Here is a 16,260-nt window from a genome sequence, read left to right on the forward strand (position 1 = left end):
GGGATGTGACAGAGGGGGGAATGTGACAGGGGGGGAATGTAACATGAAGGGGGAGGATGTGACAAGGGGGGGAATGTGACAAGGGGGGGATGTGACAGAGGGGGGAATGTGACAGGGGGATGTGACAAGGGGGGAATGTGACAGGGAGGGGGGAATGTGAAGGGGGGGGATGTGACAGAGGGGGGAAGTGAGGGGATGTGACAGGGGGGGGATGTGACAGGGGGGAGGAATGTGACAGGGAGGGGGGGAATGTGACAGGGAGGGGGGGAATGTGACAAGGGGGGAATGTGACAGGGAGGGGATGTGACAAGGGGGGAATGTGACAGGGAGGGGGAATGTGACAGGGAGGGGGGAATGTGACAAGGAGAGGGGAGAATGTGACAAGGGGGGGGGATGTGAGAGAGGGGGGGATGTGACAGGGGGGGAATGTAACATGAAGGGGGAGGATGTGACAAGGGGGGAATGTGACAAGGGGGGGATGTGACAGCAGGGGGGATGTGACAAGGGGGGGGAATGTGACAGGGAGGGGGGAATGTGACAAGGGGGGGGGGATGTGACAGAGGGGGGGGAATGTGACAGGGGGGGGAATGTGACAGGGGGGGGAATGTAACATGAAGGGGGAGGATGTGACAAGGGGGGGAATGTGACAAGCGGGGGATGTGACAAGGGGGGGAATGTGACAGGGAGGGGGGAATGTGACAAGGGGGGGATGTGACAGAGGGGGGGATGTGACAGGGGGGGAATGTAACATGAAGGGGGAGGATGTGACAAGGGGGGGAATGTGACAAGGGGGGGATGTGACAGAGGGGGGAATGTGACAGGGGGGGGAATGTAACATGAAGGGGGAGGATGTGACAAGGGGGGGAATGTGACAAGGGGGGGGATGTGACAAGGGGGGAATGTGACAGGGAGGGGGGGAATGTGACAAGGGGGGGATGTGACAGAGGGGGGGATGTGACAGGGGGGGGAATGTGACAGGGGGGGGGGATGTAACATGAAGGGGGGAATGTGACAAGGGGGGATGTGACAGAGGGGGGAATGTGACAGGGGGGGGATGTAACATGAAGGGGGAGGATGTGACAAGGGGGGGAATGTGACAAGGGGGGGGATGTGACAGAGGGGGGAATGTGACAGGGGGGATGTGACAAGGGGGGGAATGTGACAGGGAGGGGGGAATGTGACAAGGGGGGGGGATGTGACAGGGAGGGGGGGATGTGACAGAGGGGGAATGTGACAAAGGGGGGATGTGACAGGGAGGGGGGGATGTGACAGAGGGGGGATGTGACAGAGGGGGGATGTGACAGGGAGGGGGGGATGTGACAGAGGGGGGGATGTGACAAAGGGGGGAATGCGACAGGGAGGGGGGAATGTGACAAGGGGGGGGATGTGACAGAGGGGGGAATGTGACAAGGGGGGGATGTGACAGGGAGGGGGGGATGTGACAGAGGGGGGATGTGACAAAGGGGGGAATGCGACAGGGAGGGGGGAATGTGACAAGGGGGGGGATGTGACAAAGGGGGGAATGTGACAGGAAGGGGATGTGACAAGGGGGGGAATGTGACAGGGAGGGGGGGAATGTGACAGGGAGGGGGGGAATGTGACAGGGAGGGGGGAATGTGACAAAGGGGGGAATGTGACAGGGAGGGGATGTGACAAGGGGGGGAATGTGACAGGGAGGGGGGAATGTGACAGGGAGGGGGGAATGTGACAAAGGGGGGGAATGTGACAGGGAGGGGATGTGACAAGGGGGGGAATGTGACAGGGAGGGGGAATGTGACAGGGAGGGGGGAATGTGACAGGGAGGGGATGTGACAAGGGGGGGAATGTGACAGGGAGGGGGGAATGTGACAGGGAGGGGGGAATGTGACAGGGGGGAATGTGACAGGGAGGGGATGTGACAGGGAGGGGGGAATGTGACAGGGAGGGGGGAATGTGACAGGGAGGGGGGGATGTGACAAAGGGGGGAATGTGACAGGGAGGGGATGTGACAAGGGGGGAATGTGACAGGGAGGGGGGAATGTGACAGGGAGGGGGGAATGTGACAGGGAGGGGGGAATGTGACAAGGGGGGGGATGTGACAGAGGGGGGATGTGACAGGGGGGGGAATGTAACATGAAGGGGGAGGATGTGACAAGGGGGGGAATGTGACAAGGGGGGGGGGGAGTGTGACAGAGGGGGGAATGTGACAGGGGGGGGGATGTGACGGGAGGGGGGAATGTGACAAGGGGGGGGGTGACAGGGAGGGGGGAATGTGACAGGGGGGGGATGTGACAAAGGGGGGAATGTGACAGGGAGGGGATGTGACATGGGAGGAATGTGACAGGGAGGGGGGAATGTGACAAGGGGGGGGGATGTGACAGAGGGGGGAATGTAACATGAAGGGGGAGGATGTGACAAGGGGGGGAATGTGACAAGGGGGGGATGTGACAAGGGAGGGATGTGACAGAGGGGGGGAATGTGACAAGGGGGGGAATGTGACAGGGAGGGGGGAATGTGACAAGGGGGGGGATGTGACAGAGGGGGGAATGTGACAGGGGGGGGAATGTGACAGGGGGGGGAATGTAACATGAAGGGGGAGGATGTGACAAGGGGGGGATGTGACAAGGGGGGAATGTGACAGGGAGGGGGGAAGGGAATGTGACAAGGGGGGATGTGACAGAGGGGGGGATGTGACAGACGGGGGGATGTGACAGGGGGGGGAATGTAACATGAAGGGGGAGGATGTGACCAAGGGGGGGAGTTGACAAGGGGGGATGTGACAGAGGGGGACATGTGACAGGGGGGCGAATGTAACATGAAGGGGGAGGAGTGACAAGGGGGGGAATGTGACAAGGGGGGGATGTGACAGAGGGGGGAATGTGACAGAGGGGGGATGTGACAGAAGGGGGAGGATGTGACAGGGAGGGGGGGAAATGTGGACAAGGGGGGGGATGTGACAGAGGGGGGAATGTGATAGGGGGGATGTGACAGGGGGGGGAATGTGACAGGGAGGGAGGAATGTGACGGAGGGGGGGGAATGTGACAGGGAGGGGGGAATGTGACAAAGGGGGGAATGTGACAGGGAGGGATGTGACAAGGGGGGGAATGTGACAGGAGGGGGGGAATGTGACAGGGAGGGGGAATGTGACAAGGAGAGGGGAGAATATGACAAGGGGGGGGATGTGACAGAGGGGGATGTGACAGGGGGGAATGTAACATGAAGGGGGAGGATGTGACAAGGGGGGAATGTGACAAGGGGGGGATGTGACAGAGGGGGGAATGTGACAGGGGGGATGTGACAAGGGGGGGGAATGTGACAGGGAGGGGGGAATGTGACAAGGGGGGGGATGTGACAGAGGGGGGGGGAATGTGACAGGGGGGGGAAATGTGACAGGGGGGGGAATGTAACATGAAGGGGGAGGATGTGACAAGGGGGGGAATGTGACAAGCGGGGATGTGACAAGGGGGGAATGTGACAGGGAGGGGGAATGTGACAAGGGGGGGATGTGACAGAGGGGGGATGTGACAGGGGGGGAATGTAACATGAAGGGGGAGGATGTGACAAGGGGGGAATGTGACAAGGGGGGATGTGACAGAGGGGGAATGTGACAGGGGGGGGGAATGTACATGAAGGGGGAGGATGTGACAAGGGGGGAATGTGACAAGGGGGGGGGATGTGACAAGGGGGGAATGTGACAGGGAGGGGGGGAATGTGACAAGGGGGGGATGTGACAGAGGGGGGATGTGACAGGGGGGGGAATGTGACAGGGGGGGGGGAATGTAACATGAAGGGGGAATGTGACAAGGGGGGATGTGACAGAGGGGGGAATGTGACAGGGGGGGGGATTGTAACATGAAGGGGGAGGATGTGACAAGGGGGGGGAATGTGACAAGGGGGGGGATGTGACAGAGGGGGAATGTGACAGGGGGGATGTGACAAGGGGGGGAATGTGACAGGGAGGGGGGAATGTGACAAGGGGGGGGATGTGACAGAGGGGGGAATGTGACAGGGGGGGGAATGTGACAGGGGGGGGAATGTAACATGAAGGGGGAGGATGTGACAAGGGGGGGAATGTGACAAGGGGGGGAATGTGACAGGGAGGGGGGATGTGACAGAGGGGGGAGTGTGACAGGGGGGGAATGTGACAGGGGGGGAATGTAACATGAAGGGGGAGGATGTGACAAGGGGGGGAATGTGACAAGGGGGGATGTGACATGGGGGGAGGGGAATGTGACATGAAGCCCCCCTTCATGACCATGTGACAAGGGGGGGGGATGTGACAGGGGGAGGGGAATGTAACATGATGGGGGGAATGTGACGGGGGGGGGGGGGATGTGACGGGGGGGGAGAATGTGACAAGGGGGGGGGGGGAAATGTGACGGGGGAATGTGACAAGGGAGAGGGAAAGTGACGGGGGAGATGTGAAATGGGCGGGGGGGGGGGGGGAGATGTGAAATTCAGTGCAAAAAATTGTATCGCTTTTGGTACAAATTTCCAGACAGAATCATACCGCCAGGGAGGTTAAGTGGTTAATCATATGGATCTGAAGAATAAGTAGAATGTGTCAGTTTTACCAAATTGCCAGTTTTCTAATCAATTTCTCCCAGCAAATAATTTTTGTTTTGGTTTTTGTTGTTCATTTATGGTAAAATGAGTGATGTCTTTACAAAGCACAATTGATTGCGCAAAAAACAAGCCCTCATATGTGTCTGGGGGTGAAAAAATGTGGCTCTTAAAAGGAGAGGAGGAAAAAAAACAAAGGGGGAGATTTTCTTCTTTCATTTTCCACAGGCCTTTTCAAAAATGAAAGAAGAAATTTGATTGGTTGCTAGGGGCAACTCAGCAACCTTTCCTGTGGACAGATTTTGATAAATCTCCCCCAAAAAGTCAAAAATTGGCTGTGTTCCTTAAAAAAAATATATATATATATATATGTATATAAAAATAAAGTGACAAAAAAAATCACATTTTCTTTTCCATTTGACCAGCAAAGAAAAAGAATAACCATGAAGATATATATGAACCCCAAAAGGGTGGTTTAAAAAGTACAATTTGTTCCACAAAAAAAACAAGCCCTCGTATGGCAAAAAAAAAAATTACGCCACTTGGGCGACAATGGAAACACACACAAAAAAAATATTTCTTGGGCATTAAGGACCCCAAAGGCGTCAGGTGGAGGGGGTCAATGTATGTACTTTTTTAAAATTTTATTTATGTACAGTGTTTATATGTGTTTGTTTATTTATTTACGTGTTTGTTTATTTAGTTATGCATTATTTTTTTATGTATTTGCTTATTTATTTATGTATTTATTTGTGTATTTATTTATTAAAATTTTTTTCCTTTCAGTCATGTTTCGTCTGTATGACACGGATGGGAACGGCTACCTGGACAGCGCGGTGAGTGTAATGGTTATACCCATATTCGCCAGCAGTCCCAATTTCGGAGGCACAATCCTGTAACCTGGACTTGAGAAGGTGGTAGCTCTGCTTAAAGGGGTATTCCAGGAGGAAAAACTTTTTTTTATATATCAACTGGCTCCAGAAAGTTAAACAGATTTGTAAATTACTTCTATTAAAAAATCTTAATCCTTTCAGTACTTATGAGCTTCTGAAGTTAAGGTTGTTCTTTTCTGTCTAAGTGCTCTCTGATGGCACGTGTCTCGGGAACCGCCCAGTATAGAAGCAAATCCCCATAGCACACCTCTTCTAAACTGGGCGGTTCCCGAGACATGTGTCATCAGAGAGGATTTAGGCAGAAAAGAACAACCTTAAATGGGTATTCCAGGAAAAAAACTTTTTTCATATATCAACTGGCTCCAAAAAGTTAAACAGATTTGTAAATTACTTCTATAAAAAAATCTTAATCCTTTCAGTACTTATGAGCTTCTGAAGTTAAGGTTGTTCTTTTCTGTCTAAGTGCTCTCTGATGACACCTGTCTCGGGAAACGCCCAGTTTAGAAGAGGTTTGCTATGGGGAGTAATTTACAAATCTGTTTAACTTTCTGGAGCCAGTTGATATATAAAAAAAAGTTTTTTCCTGGATAACCCCTTTAACATATACTCAAGTATGCTTTTGTATACAGCTAAATTGAACATAATAAAATGAAAACACAAAATGCATGTTAAAAAAAATGCATACGGTGCAGAAAGACCATGCTTCCCTCTATACATAAATAAATACATAGATAAAAAGATACATAAATAAATGCATGAATAATTGAATACATACATAAATAAATAATTTATTTACTTAATAAAAAAATACATACATCTGTTCAGTGCTCCGCGTTATACAGTAAAGGGGGCCGGAAGCCCTGCGCCGTTCTTTGCATAGTGGTGGCGCCTGGTAACTGCAGCCCAGCTCCCATTCACTTCAATGGAAGCTGAGCTGCAGTTACCTGGCGCCACCACTATACATTGAATGGCGCAGGGCTTCCGGCCCACTTTACTGTATAACGCGGGGAGCTAAACAGCTGATTGGTGGGGGTGCCAGGGGTTAGCACCTTGTGGGTATCCCATCAATCATATAGTACGGTGGTCTCCATACTGTGGACCTCCAGATGTTGCAAAACTACAACTCTAAGCATGCATGCTGGGAGTTGTAGTTTTGCAACATCTGGAGGTCCACCGTCTGAAGCCCCCCCCCCCCCCCAAATATTATGAAAAGTTCTGTAACTTTCTCATAGACATCCTTCCTCTTTTTTTTTTTTCCTTTTATCAAAAGAACTGCTTGTTGTTGTTGAATGGAAGCATTATTGTTTGCATTCTGAGATGGAAAAATTCATCCTTCTCACAGCTGAGGGTTTGGGACAATGGCATGAAGCCTAGACAGTTCTCTCTACTTCGGTAAGGCTGCATTCACACCACGTTTTTGCAATACAGTTCCCGTATCAGGTTTTTGATGATACAATGTAACAGTGCAGGTAAAATGTATCAATCAGGAGTCTGCGGAGAATTGCGTAGACTGGATACAACTGTAACAAACCCTGTGCTGCGAGATGTGTCAGGTCTACACAGGTTTGATAAGCCGACATTGTTTCCAATCAATGAAAGCAAGCAGAGATTTTACAACTGGTTGTGAACTGAAATACAAAGTATAGAATAAATGTGTAATTTTGTTTTAAAGCTTGAAAGGAAATGTATTGTTTTTGTTTGACAGTGAAACATTGTAGTTATAGTATAAATTCTGGAAGCTCCAATGTAGTCATGTGACTGACCTGCCCGCTATTTTCTGCTGTTATCAGGAGCTGGAGAGTATAATCACACAGATGATGCACGTGGCTGAGTATCTGGAGTGGGACGTCACCGAGCTCAGTCCTGTAAGTGACAGAATCTCTGACAACCATCTATCTATCTATCTCATATCTATCTCATATCTATCTATCTCATATCTATCTATCTATCTCATATCTATCTATGTAGCTCATATCTATCTATCTAGCTCATATCTATCTATCTCACATCTATCTATCTATCTCATATCTATCTATCTATCTATCTCATATCTATCTCATATCTATATATCTCATATCTATCTATCTATCCCATATCTATCTATCTCATATCTATCTATCTATCCCATATCTATCTATCTCATATCTATCTATCTCATATCTATCTATTTATCTCATATCTATCTATCTATCTCATATCGATCTATCTCATATCTATCTATCTAGCAACAGGAGAATACAGCAGCACACTGCTAGCACAAATATATAGATACAACATGAGAAGCTGTTCAGCTATGGTGCAGTAAATGAAATAGTGAGATACTTAGCTTGCAATTTGGCGGCCAAATAGCTTGAACCGTCCCACCACGGTAAGCCAGGTCCATATAATAGTTTGGAATCAATAGTGCTGGCTAACTTATTCTTTGTCTGTATTGTACATACGGGGGAGTGGCTACCTCCATGTTGGTTCATGCACCCCACCCACCTCTATCAGGTGTATATAAGGTGACTTGGATGTTCCAGATCCTGCAATGCCTGTTGAGCTGTTCACACAGAGGCATATTCACAGTGTAGGGTCCGTCCCAATGAGGTTACCTTACCGTGGTGGGACGGTCCAAGCTATTTGGCCGCCAAATTGTGAGCTAAGTACCTCACTATTTCATAACTTCACAATTTTATACTTTCATTTACTGCACCATAGCTGAATAGCTTCTCATGTTGTATCTATATACTCATGTTTCATCTATATACTCATGTTTTATCTATATCTTTGTGCTAGCAGTGTGCTGCTGTATTCTCCTGTTGCTGTATATTTAGCCCAGCAGCCTGCACCTGTAGGCCAGGTCCATATAATAGTTGGGAACCAATAGTGCTGGCCAACTTATTCTTTGTCTGTATCTATCTATCTATCTATCTCATGTCTATCTGTCTATCTATCTCACATCTATTTATCTATCTCATATCTATCTATCTCATATCTATCTATTTATCTCATATCTATCTATCTCATATCTATCTCATATCTATCTATCTATCTATCTATCTATCTCATATCTATCTCATATATATCTATCTCATATCTATCTCATATATATATATATATATATATATATATATATATATATATATCTCATATCTATCTATCTATCTATCTATCTATCTATCTATCTCATCTCTATCTCATATCTATCTATCTATCTATCTATCTATCTCATAGCTATCTCATATCTATCTCATATCTATCTATCTATCTATCTATCATCTATCTCATATCTATCTATCTATCTATCTATCTATCTATCTCACATCTATCTATCTATCTCTCATATCTATCTATCTATCATCTATCTATCTCATATCTATCTATCTATCTCATATCTATCGATCTATCTATCTATCTCATATCTATCTATCTCATATGTATCTATCTATCTCATATCTATCTATCTATCTGTCTCATATCTATCTATCTCATATCTATCCATCGATCTATCTCATATCTATCTATCGATCTATCTCATATCTATCTCATATCTATCTATCCTTAAGTCAATGGGGGAAATTTATTAAATCCTTCCAGAGGAAATGTTGCTGAGTTGCCCATAGCAACCAATCAGATCGCTCCTTTAATTTTTCAGAGGCCTTTTAAAAAATGAAGAAGCGATCTGATTGGTTGCTATGGGCAACTCAGCAACTTTTCCTCTGGAAGGATTTGATAAATCTCCCCCATTAATGTGTGTATGTATGCATGTTCCAGCATAACTTCCGAATGGCTGAAAACATTTTGAATAAACTTTGTACAAATATTTTTCTATATGCCAACTAAAAATATAGCAGAGTTTAGGGATGTCCCCATATGACAATCTCTGCAGTCTTAGAGCACGGATAGTTAAATCATACTTTACCATGACATTGGTCTGGCAGCAGGATGTTTAAAACTCCCGGGCAATCTCCACAACCCGAAAGTAACACGGTCATAACATGTTCCGGAAGTCCCATGCAAGTCTATGATCTTGATACTCTTGGGTTGTGGAGATTGCCGGGAGTTTTAAAAATCCTGCCACCAGATCAAAAACACGGTAAAATAGGATTTAACTGTCCGGCAGGCAGGTGCAGGGAATAGTAAGTAGAGTAGCAGGGAAGGGGACGAGGCGGGTGGTCCAGAGAAGATTTATTGCGGGATGAGTGAAGAGTGAGGTGGTAGAAAATACATAAGTGGGGGGGCTGGGAAAGGCAGTGCTGTTAGGAGTGCAGGGAGGACGAGCAGCCTATGACTGATGGGGGCTTCAGGAGATTGGAAAAGCTGGGTGGCACACATACTGTGTTGCTTTTCCTCTCTCACAAGGTTTAGGCAGGGAGACTGGGCAACACCGGGTACTCAGCTAAAATGCTATAAAGATGACAATTGCTGTACAACGCCGCAGAATATGTTGGTGCTATATAAGTTAAGAAAATAGAATAAGATGTCGATTCCTGATATATTTCATGCAATTCTGTAATGAAGGAAAGATGAGTTTGTCGAATACACCATGAATTTGGTAAATGTAACTGGGAAAGGGTTAATTCTGGGTTCTAGCAAAAAGCTTGTCGGTCGTATGATGTTGGAGCAGAGCTGACTGTGTTGCATGTATCAAGCATATGCTTATATAATGTAGCAGAGCTGACTTTGTTGCATGTATCAAGCATATGCTTATCTAATGTAGCAGAGCTGACTTTGTTGCATGTATCAAGCATATGCTTATGTAATGTAGCAGAGCTGACTTTGTTGCATGTATCAAGCATATGTTTATGTAATGTAGCAGAGCTGACTTTGTTGCATGTATCAAGCATATGCTTATGTAATGTAGCAGAGCTGACTTTGTTGCAGGTATCAAGCATATGCTTATCTAATGTAGCAGAGCTGACTGTGTTGCATGTATCAAGCATATGCTTATCTAATGTAGCAGAGCTGACTTTGTTGCATGTATCAAGCATATGTTTATGTAATGTAGCAGAGCTGACTTTGTTGCATGTATCAAGCATATGCTTATGTAATGTAGCAGAGCTGACTTTGTTGCATGTATCAAGCATATGCTTATGTAATGTAGCAGAGCTGACTTGTTCATCTATGATCAGATGCAGTAGAACTAAATTTATTATGTACTGTACAAAACGGTCCAGCAGGGGGAGCACTTCCTACAAAGATCCTGAGCTTCTTGTCATTTGTCACAGATTCTCCACGAAATGATGGAAGAAATCGACTATGACCACGATGGGACGGTGTCACTGGATGAGTGGATTCAGGGAGGAATGACTACCATCCCCCTCCTTGTTCTGCTTGGGCTGGAAAATGTAAGTTTTTTGGTGTTCAAATATATATTTAATCTTTACAACATAAACTATAATAATTACCTCATATTTTATAATATAACAAGTGTACAATAGGAACTAAGCTCCGCCCTTTAATCATGGTCACACCCCCAAAATAAATCAATATTAATCACAATCAATTAATAATAATCAAAAGTTTATTATTAATGTTTTCACCTAAAAATAGTGACCCCAATGACATCAGACTGTCTATGGGAGGGGTACGTGACTAGTTTTATTACTGGTCCGCCTACCTGGTCTGTGGTCTGGTGAAGGTCAGAACTAAACATCTGTAGTAAAGACTTTGTCTTGTTAACATTTTGCAGACTTCATAGAACTAAATCAGATCCCTAAACTTAATCAGACACCTGACTCCTAAATGCATTCACACACCAGTCCAGACCCTTCAGCTCATTCAGACCTCAGACCAGACCCTTAAACTCATTCAGACACCAGACCAGACCCCCAAACTCATTCAGACACCAGACCAGACCCTTAGACTCATTCAGAAACCAGACTAGACCCCAAAACTCATTCAGGACCCCTAAACTCATTCAGACACCAGACCAGACCCCTAAACTCATTCAGACCCCTAAACTCATTCAGACACCAGACCAGACCCTTAGACTCATTCAGAAACCAGACTAGACCCCAAAACTCATTCAGACCCCTAAACTCATTCAGACACCAAACCAGACCCCTAAACTCATTCAGACCCCTAAACTCATTCAGACACCAGACCAGACCCTTAAACTCATTCAGACCCCTAAACTTATTCAGACACCAGACCAGACCCCCCAAACTCATTCAGACACCAGACCAGACCCTTAGACTCATTCAGAAACCAGACTAGACCCCAAAACTCATTCAGGACCCCTAAACTCATTCAGACACCAGACCAGACACCTAAACTCATTCAGACCCCTAAACTCATTCAGACACCAGACCAGACCCTTAGACTCATTCAGAAACCAGACTAGACCCCAAAACTCATTCAGACCCCTAAACTCATTCAGACCCCTAAACTCATTCAGACACCAGACCTGACCCCTAAACTCATTCAGACCCCTAAACTCAGACACCAGACCAGACCCCTAAACTCATCCAGATACCAAACCCTTAAGCTTATTTAGACACATACAATCTTTCAGACACCAGACCAGATCTCTACACACATTCAGACCAATAAATGTACTAAGACACCAGACCAACCCCTCAAACTCATATTCATTCAGACCCCTATGCTTATTCAGACCAATACAATCATAAAAACACCAGACCATACCCCTAAAGGTATTCAGTACCCTAAACTGAGACACCAGAACAAACACTAAAACTCATTTAGACACCAGACCTGGCACCTTAAAGGGGACCTCTCATCAAATAAACTTTTGATATATTTTAGATTAATGAATGTTGAATAACTTTCCAATAGCATGTTAATGAAAAATATGCTTCTTTCTATTGTATTTTTCCCGATCAGTCCTGGCAGCAAGCATTTCTGACTCATGCTGGAGTCCTAAACACTCAGAGCTGCCAGCCTGCTTTGTTCACAGTGAAACAGGCTGTGAACAAAGCAGGCTGGCAGCTCTTAGTGTTCTCCTTTGTGAACAAAGCTGACTGACAGCTCGTAATGTTTAGGACTCCAGCATGAGTCTGAAATGCTTGCTGCCAGGACTGGTAGGGAGACCCCTAGTGGTCATTTCTTCAAAGTGGAAAATTAAATAGAAAGAAGCATATTTTTTAATAACATGCAATTGTGAAGTTATTCTGCATACATTAATCTATAATACATCAAAAGTTTTTTTGATGAGAGGTACCCTTTAACTTATTCAGACACCAATAAGTTCTCTAAACTAATTCAGACCAAATTAACCATTCAAACACCAGACCTCTAAACTCATTCAGACCCCTAAACTTATTTACAGCTATACAATCGTTCAGACACCAGACTAAAACCCCCTAAACTCATTAAGATCTATACAATCATTTAGACACAAGAACCCTAAACTCATTCCAACCAATAAACCTTTTCATAGACCAAACCACTAAACTCATCCAGACATCAGAACCTTTAACTGCTTTAGACATAAACAATAACTTAGAAACCAGTTGTAACGCCGAGCGCTCCGGGCCCCGCTTCCCCTCCGGAGCGCTCGCGGCGTCACTTCCCTGCTTGCAGCGCCCCGGTCAGCGGGTGTGACCGGGAGCGCCCACCCGTATCCTCTCCACATGCCAGTCCGGATCCTGACAGTAGATCCGGCCATGGATCCCCCTGAGGTCCCGCTGCCTAGTGTCGCTGACCTAACCACGGTGGTCGCCCAGCAATCACAGCAGATCGCGCAACAAGGACAGCAGTTGACCCAGTTGACCGCTATGCTGCAACAGCTTCTGCCGCAACAACAGCCACCATCTGCTCCGCCAGCTCCTGCATCTCCTCCGCAGCGAGTGGCTGCTCCCAGTTTCCACCTGTCTCTTCCAGACATGTTTGATGGGGACTCTAAACAGTGCTGTGGATTCCTGTCCCAGTGTTCCCTACACCTGGAGATGATGTCGGACCAATTTCCTACAGAACGGTCTAAGGTGGCGTTCGTGGTCAGCCTCCTGTCTGGAAAGGCCTTGTCATGGGCCACACCGCTTTAGGACCGCAACAATCCTGCCACTGCTACAATCCAGTCCTTCTTCTCAGAAGTACGTAGTGTCTTTGAGGAGCCAGCCCGGGCCTCCTCTGCCGAGACTGCTTTGCTGAATCTTGTCCAAGGGAGTTCTTCAGTGGGCGAATACACCATCCTGTTCCGCACCCTCGCCTCTGAGCTTTCCTGGAATAATGAGGCCCTCTGCGCGACCTTCAAGAAAGGCTTATCCAGTAACATCAAAGATGTCCTGGCCGCATGAGAAATTCCTGCTAACCTGTCTGAACTCATCCATTTGGCCACCCGCATCGACATGCGTTTCTCGGAAAGACGCCAGGAGCTTCGTCAGGAAAAGGATCTTGTTCATACCATCAAAAGGAAAATGGAAAAGAACCTCATTCGTCCAGGCGCTGCCGGTTGGGTCATCAGGTGGTGCACAAATAATGCAATGTATACCTTTGAATATTGTATACACGAAAATTTATTTTTAAAATAATAAACAGACAGATTACACGTTTCGATGGTGACTCCCCTCTTCTTCAGATCAGGTGTGCTGTCATACAACAAACAGGTACGTATTTATGTGAAAAACACCAGAGGATTAGAATAGTGTTTGACAGTGTGAATCATGTATATTGCTAATGTAGAGTGAAAAGTTACTGGAATTTTTACTTATAAAAGAGATGCAGTATCTCCGTGTATGTTTGCAGTGGAAGCGGGTCAATGCGCACGTGCCAGTGTTTCTATAGACGCGTTGTTAAGGTAAGCGTTCGGCTTTTACCAAGCCGAGTGGAGAGAGATATTGTTGCGCATGCGTTGTTCCTGCCTCTGGCATGAGAAGCTGATCAACGCGAACGCGCCTGTGTTTCTAAGGATGCGTTGCTAAGACGAGCGCTCGGCTTTGCTGAGCCGAGCGTAAGGTTATATGCAATATCGCTTGTTCACACCAGGCGGTTTTCCTCCCAGGCTCCTCTCCTCCAACGTCCTTTGCAATCTGTTCCTGTGCCTCCTGCTATGCAAGTGGATCGGTCTCGCCTGACCCAACAAGAGAGGACTAGCCGTAGGAATGAAAACCTGTGTCTATACTGTGCTAGCACCGAACATTTCCTAAAAGACTGTCCTATTCGTCCTCCGCGTCTGAGTAACGCACCTACTCACCTAGTCAACGTAGGAGAGTCGTTGCTAGGAGTGAATTCTACCTCTCCACGACTGACTTTACCTGTGCGGATTGCTATACCCGCTAATGCTACTTCCTTCTCCGCTGTGGCCTTCTTGGACTCAGGTTCAGCAGGAAGTTTCATTGAAGCCTCCCTAGTCAACAGATTCAACATTCCAGTCACCCGTCTTGTCAAACCTCTCTTCATTTCTTCCGTCAATGGAGAGAGACTGGTCTGCACCGTGCGTTACCGCACTCAACCGCTACTCATGTCTGTTGGAGTTCACCATCATGAACATATTGAATTTTTTGTGCTACCCAACTGCACTTCTGAAGTTCTTCTGGGCTTGCCCTGGCTCCAACGTCATTCGCCTAGCCTCGACTGGGTCACCGGGGACATTAAGAGCTGGGATCTTCTTGCCACAAGCGATGTCTCCACCCAGTTTCTTCCTGCCAAGTCTCCATGGCTACTCCATTGCCAGGTCTTCCTAAGGTCTATCTGGACTTTTCGGACGTTTTTTGTAAAAAACAAGCAGAGGTCTTACCTCCGCGTAGACTCTATGACTGCCCTATCGACCTGCTCCCTGGTACCACACCGCCCCGTGGTAGGATTTACCCACTTTCTTTCCTGGAATCACAAGCTATGTCTGAGTACATACAAGAAAACCTCAAAAGAGGTTTTATCCAGAAATCCTCTTCCCCAGCTGGAGCTGGATTTTTCTTTGTTGCTAAAAAAGATGGATCTCTCCGCCCTTGTATTGATTACTGCGGCCTCAATAAAATTACCGTAAAAAATCGCTATCCTCAGCCTCTCATCTCCGAATTCTTCGACCGACTGCGAGGTGCCAAGATTTTCACCAAACTTGATTTAAGGGGCACATATAACCTCATCCGTATTCGAGCAGGCGACGAATGGAAAACCGCCTTCAATAGCAGAGATGGTCACTTTGAATACCTAGTCATGCCCTTTGGTCTATGCAACGCCCCAGCAGTCTTTCAGGACTTTGTTAATGAGATTTTTCGGGGCATGCTGTACTCCTGTGTGGTAGTCTACCTTGACGACATCCTCATTTTTTCCTCCAACCTAGAGGAACATCGCCTCCATGTTCGTCAAGTGCTCCAACGATTACGTCAAAATCAACTTTACGCTAAAATTGAGAAGTGTCTATTCGAACGCAACAGTCTTCCCTTCCTGGGATACATTGTGTCCGGACAAGGTCTTCAAATGGACCCTGATAAACTTTCTGCAGTAATGGATTGGCCTCGTCCCACTGGTCTGCGAGCAATCCAAAGATTTCTCGGATTTGCAAATTATTATCGTCAATTCATTCCCCACTTCTCCACCATCGTTGCTCCTATTGTAGCACTGAATAAGAAAAATGCTAATCCGAAATCCTGGCCACCACAGGCGGAGAAAGCCTTTAACCACCTCAAAGCCGCCTTCTCCTCTGCTCCTTTCTTGTCCAGACCAGATCCTCAGAAGCCCTTCTTCCTCGAGGTTGATGCCTCCTCTGTTGGAGCCAGAGCTGTTCTCCTTCAAAAATCTGCTAAAGGAAAAAATGTCACTTGCGGATTTTTCTCCAAAACTTTTTCTCCTCCAGAAAAAAACTATTCCATTGGAGACCGTGAACTATTGGAGATTAAGTTGGCCCTTGAGGAGTGGAGACATCTTCTGGAAGGATCCCTT

The 16,260-nt window shown here is 46.8% G+C and overlaps 1 protein-coding gene across 1 annotated transcript in view; it reads left to right on the plus strand.

Annotated features, from left to right (window-relative positions):
* The window catches only part of DGKB (diacylglycerol kinase beta), a 579,157-nt gene that overhangs the window by 164,084 nt on the left and 398,813 nt on the right, over positions 1–16,260 (plus strand). Inside the window, exons 7-9 of the mRNA XM_056518908.1 lie at positions 5,330–5,379; positions 7,227–7,301; positions 10,647–10,766. Of these exons, the coding sequence (XP_056374883.1) occupies positions 5,330–5,379; positions 7,227–7,301; positions 10,647–10,766 (245 nt within the window). The remainder of the gene's footprint in view (positions 1–5,329; positions 5,380–7,226; positions 7,302–10,646; positions 10,767–16,260) is intronic.

This window comes from Hyla sarda, chromosome 5 (genome assembly GCF_029499605.1).
Source record: "Hyla sarda isolate aHylSar1 chromosome 5, aHylSar1.hap1, whole genome shotgun sequence".
NCBI lineage: Eukaryota > Metazoa > Chordata > Amphibia > Anura > Hylidae > Hyla > Hyla sarda.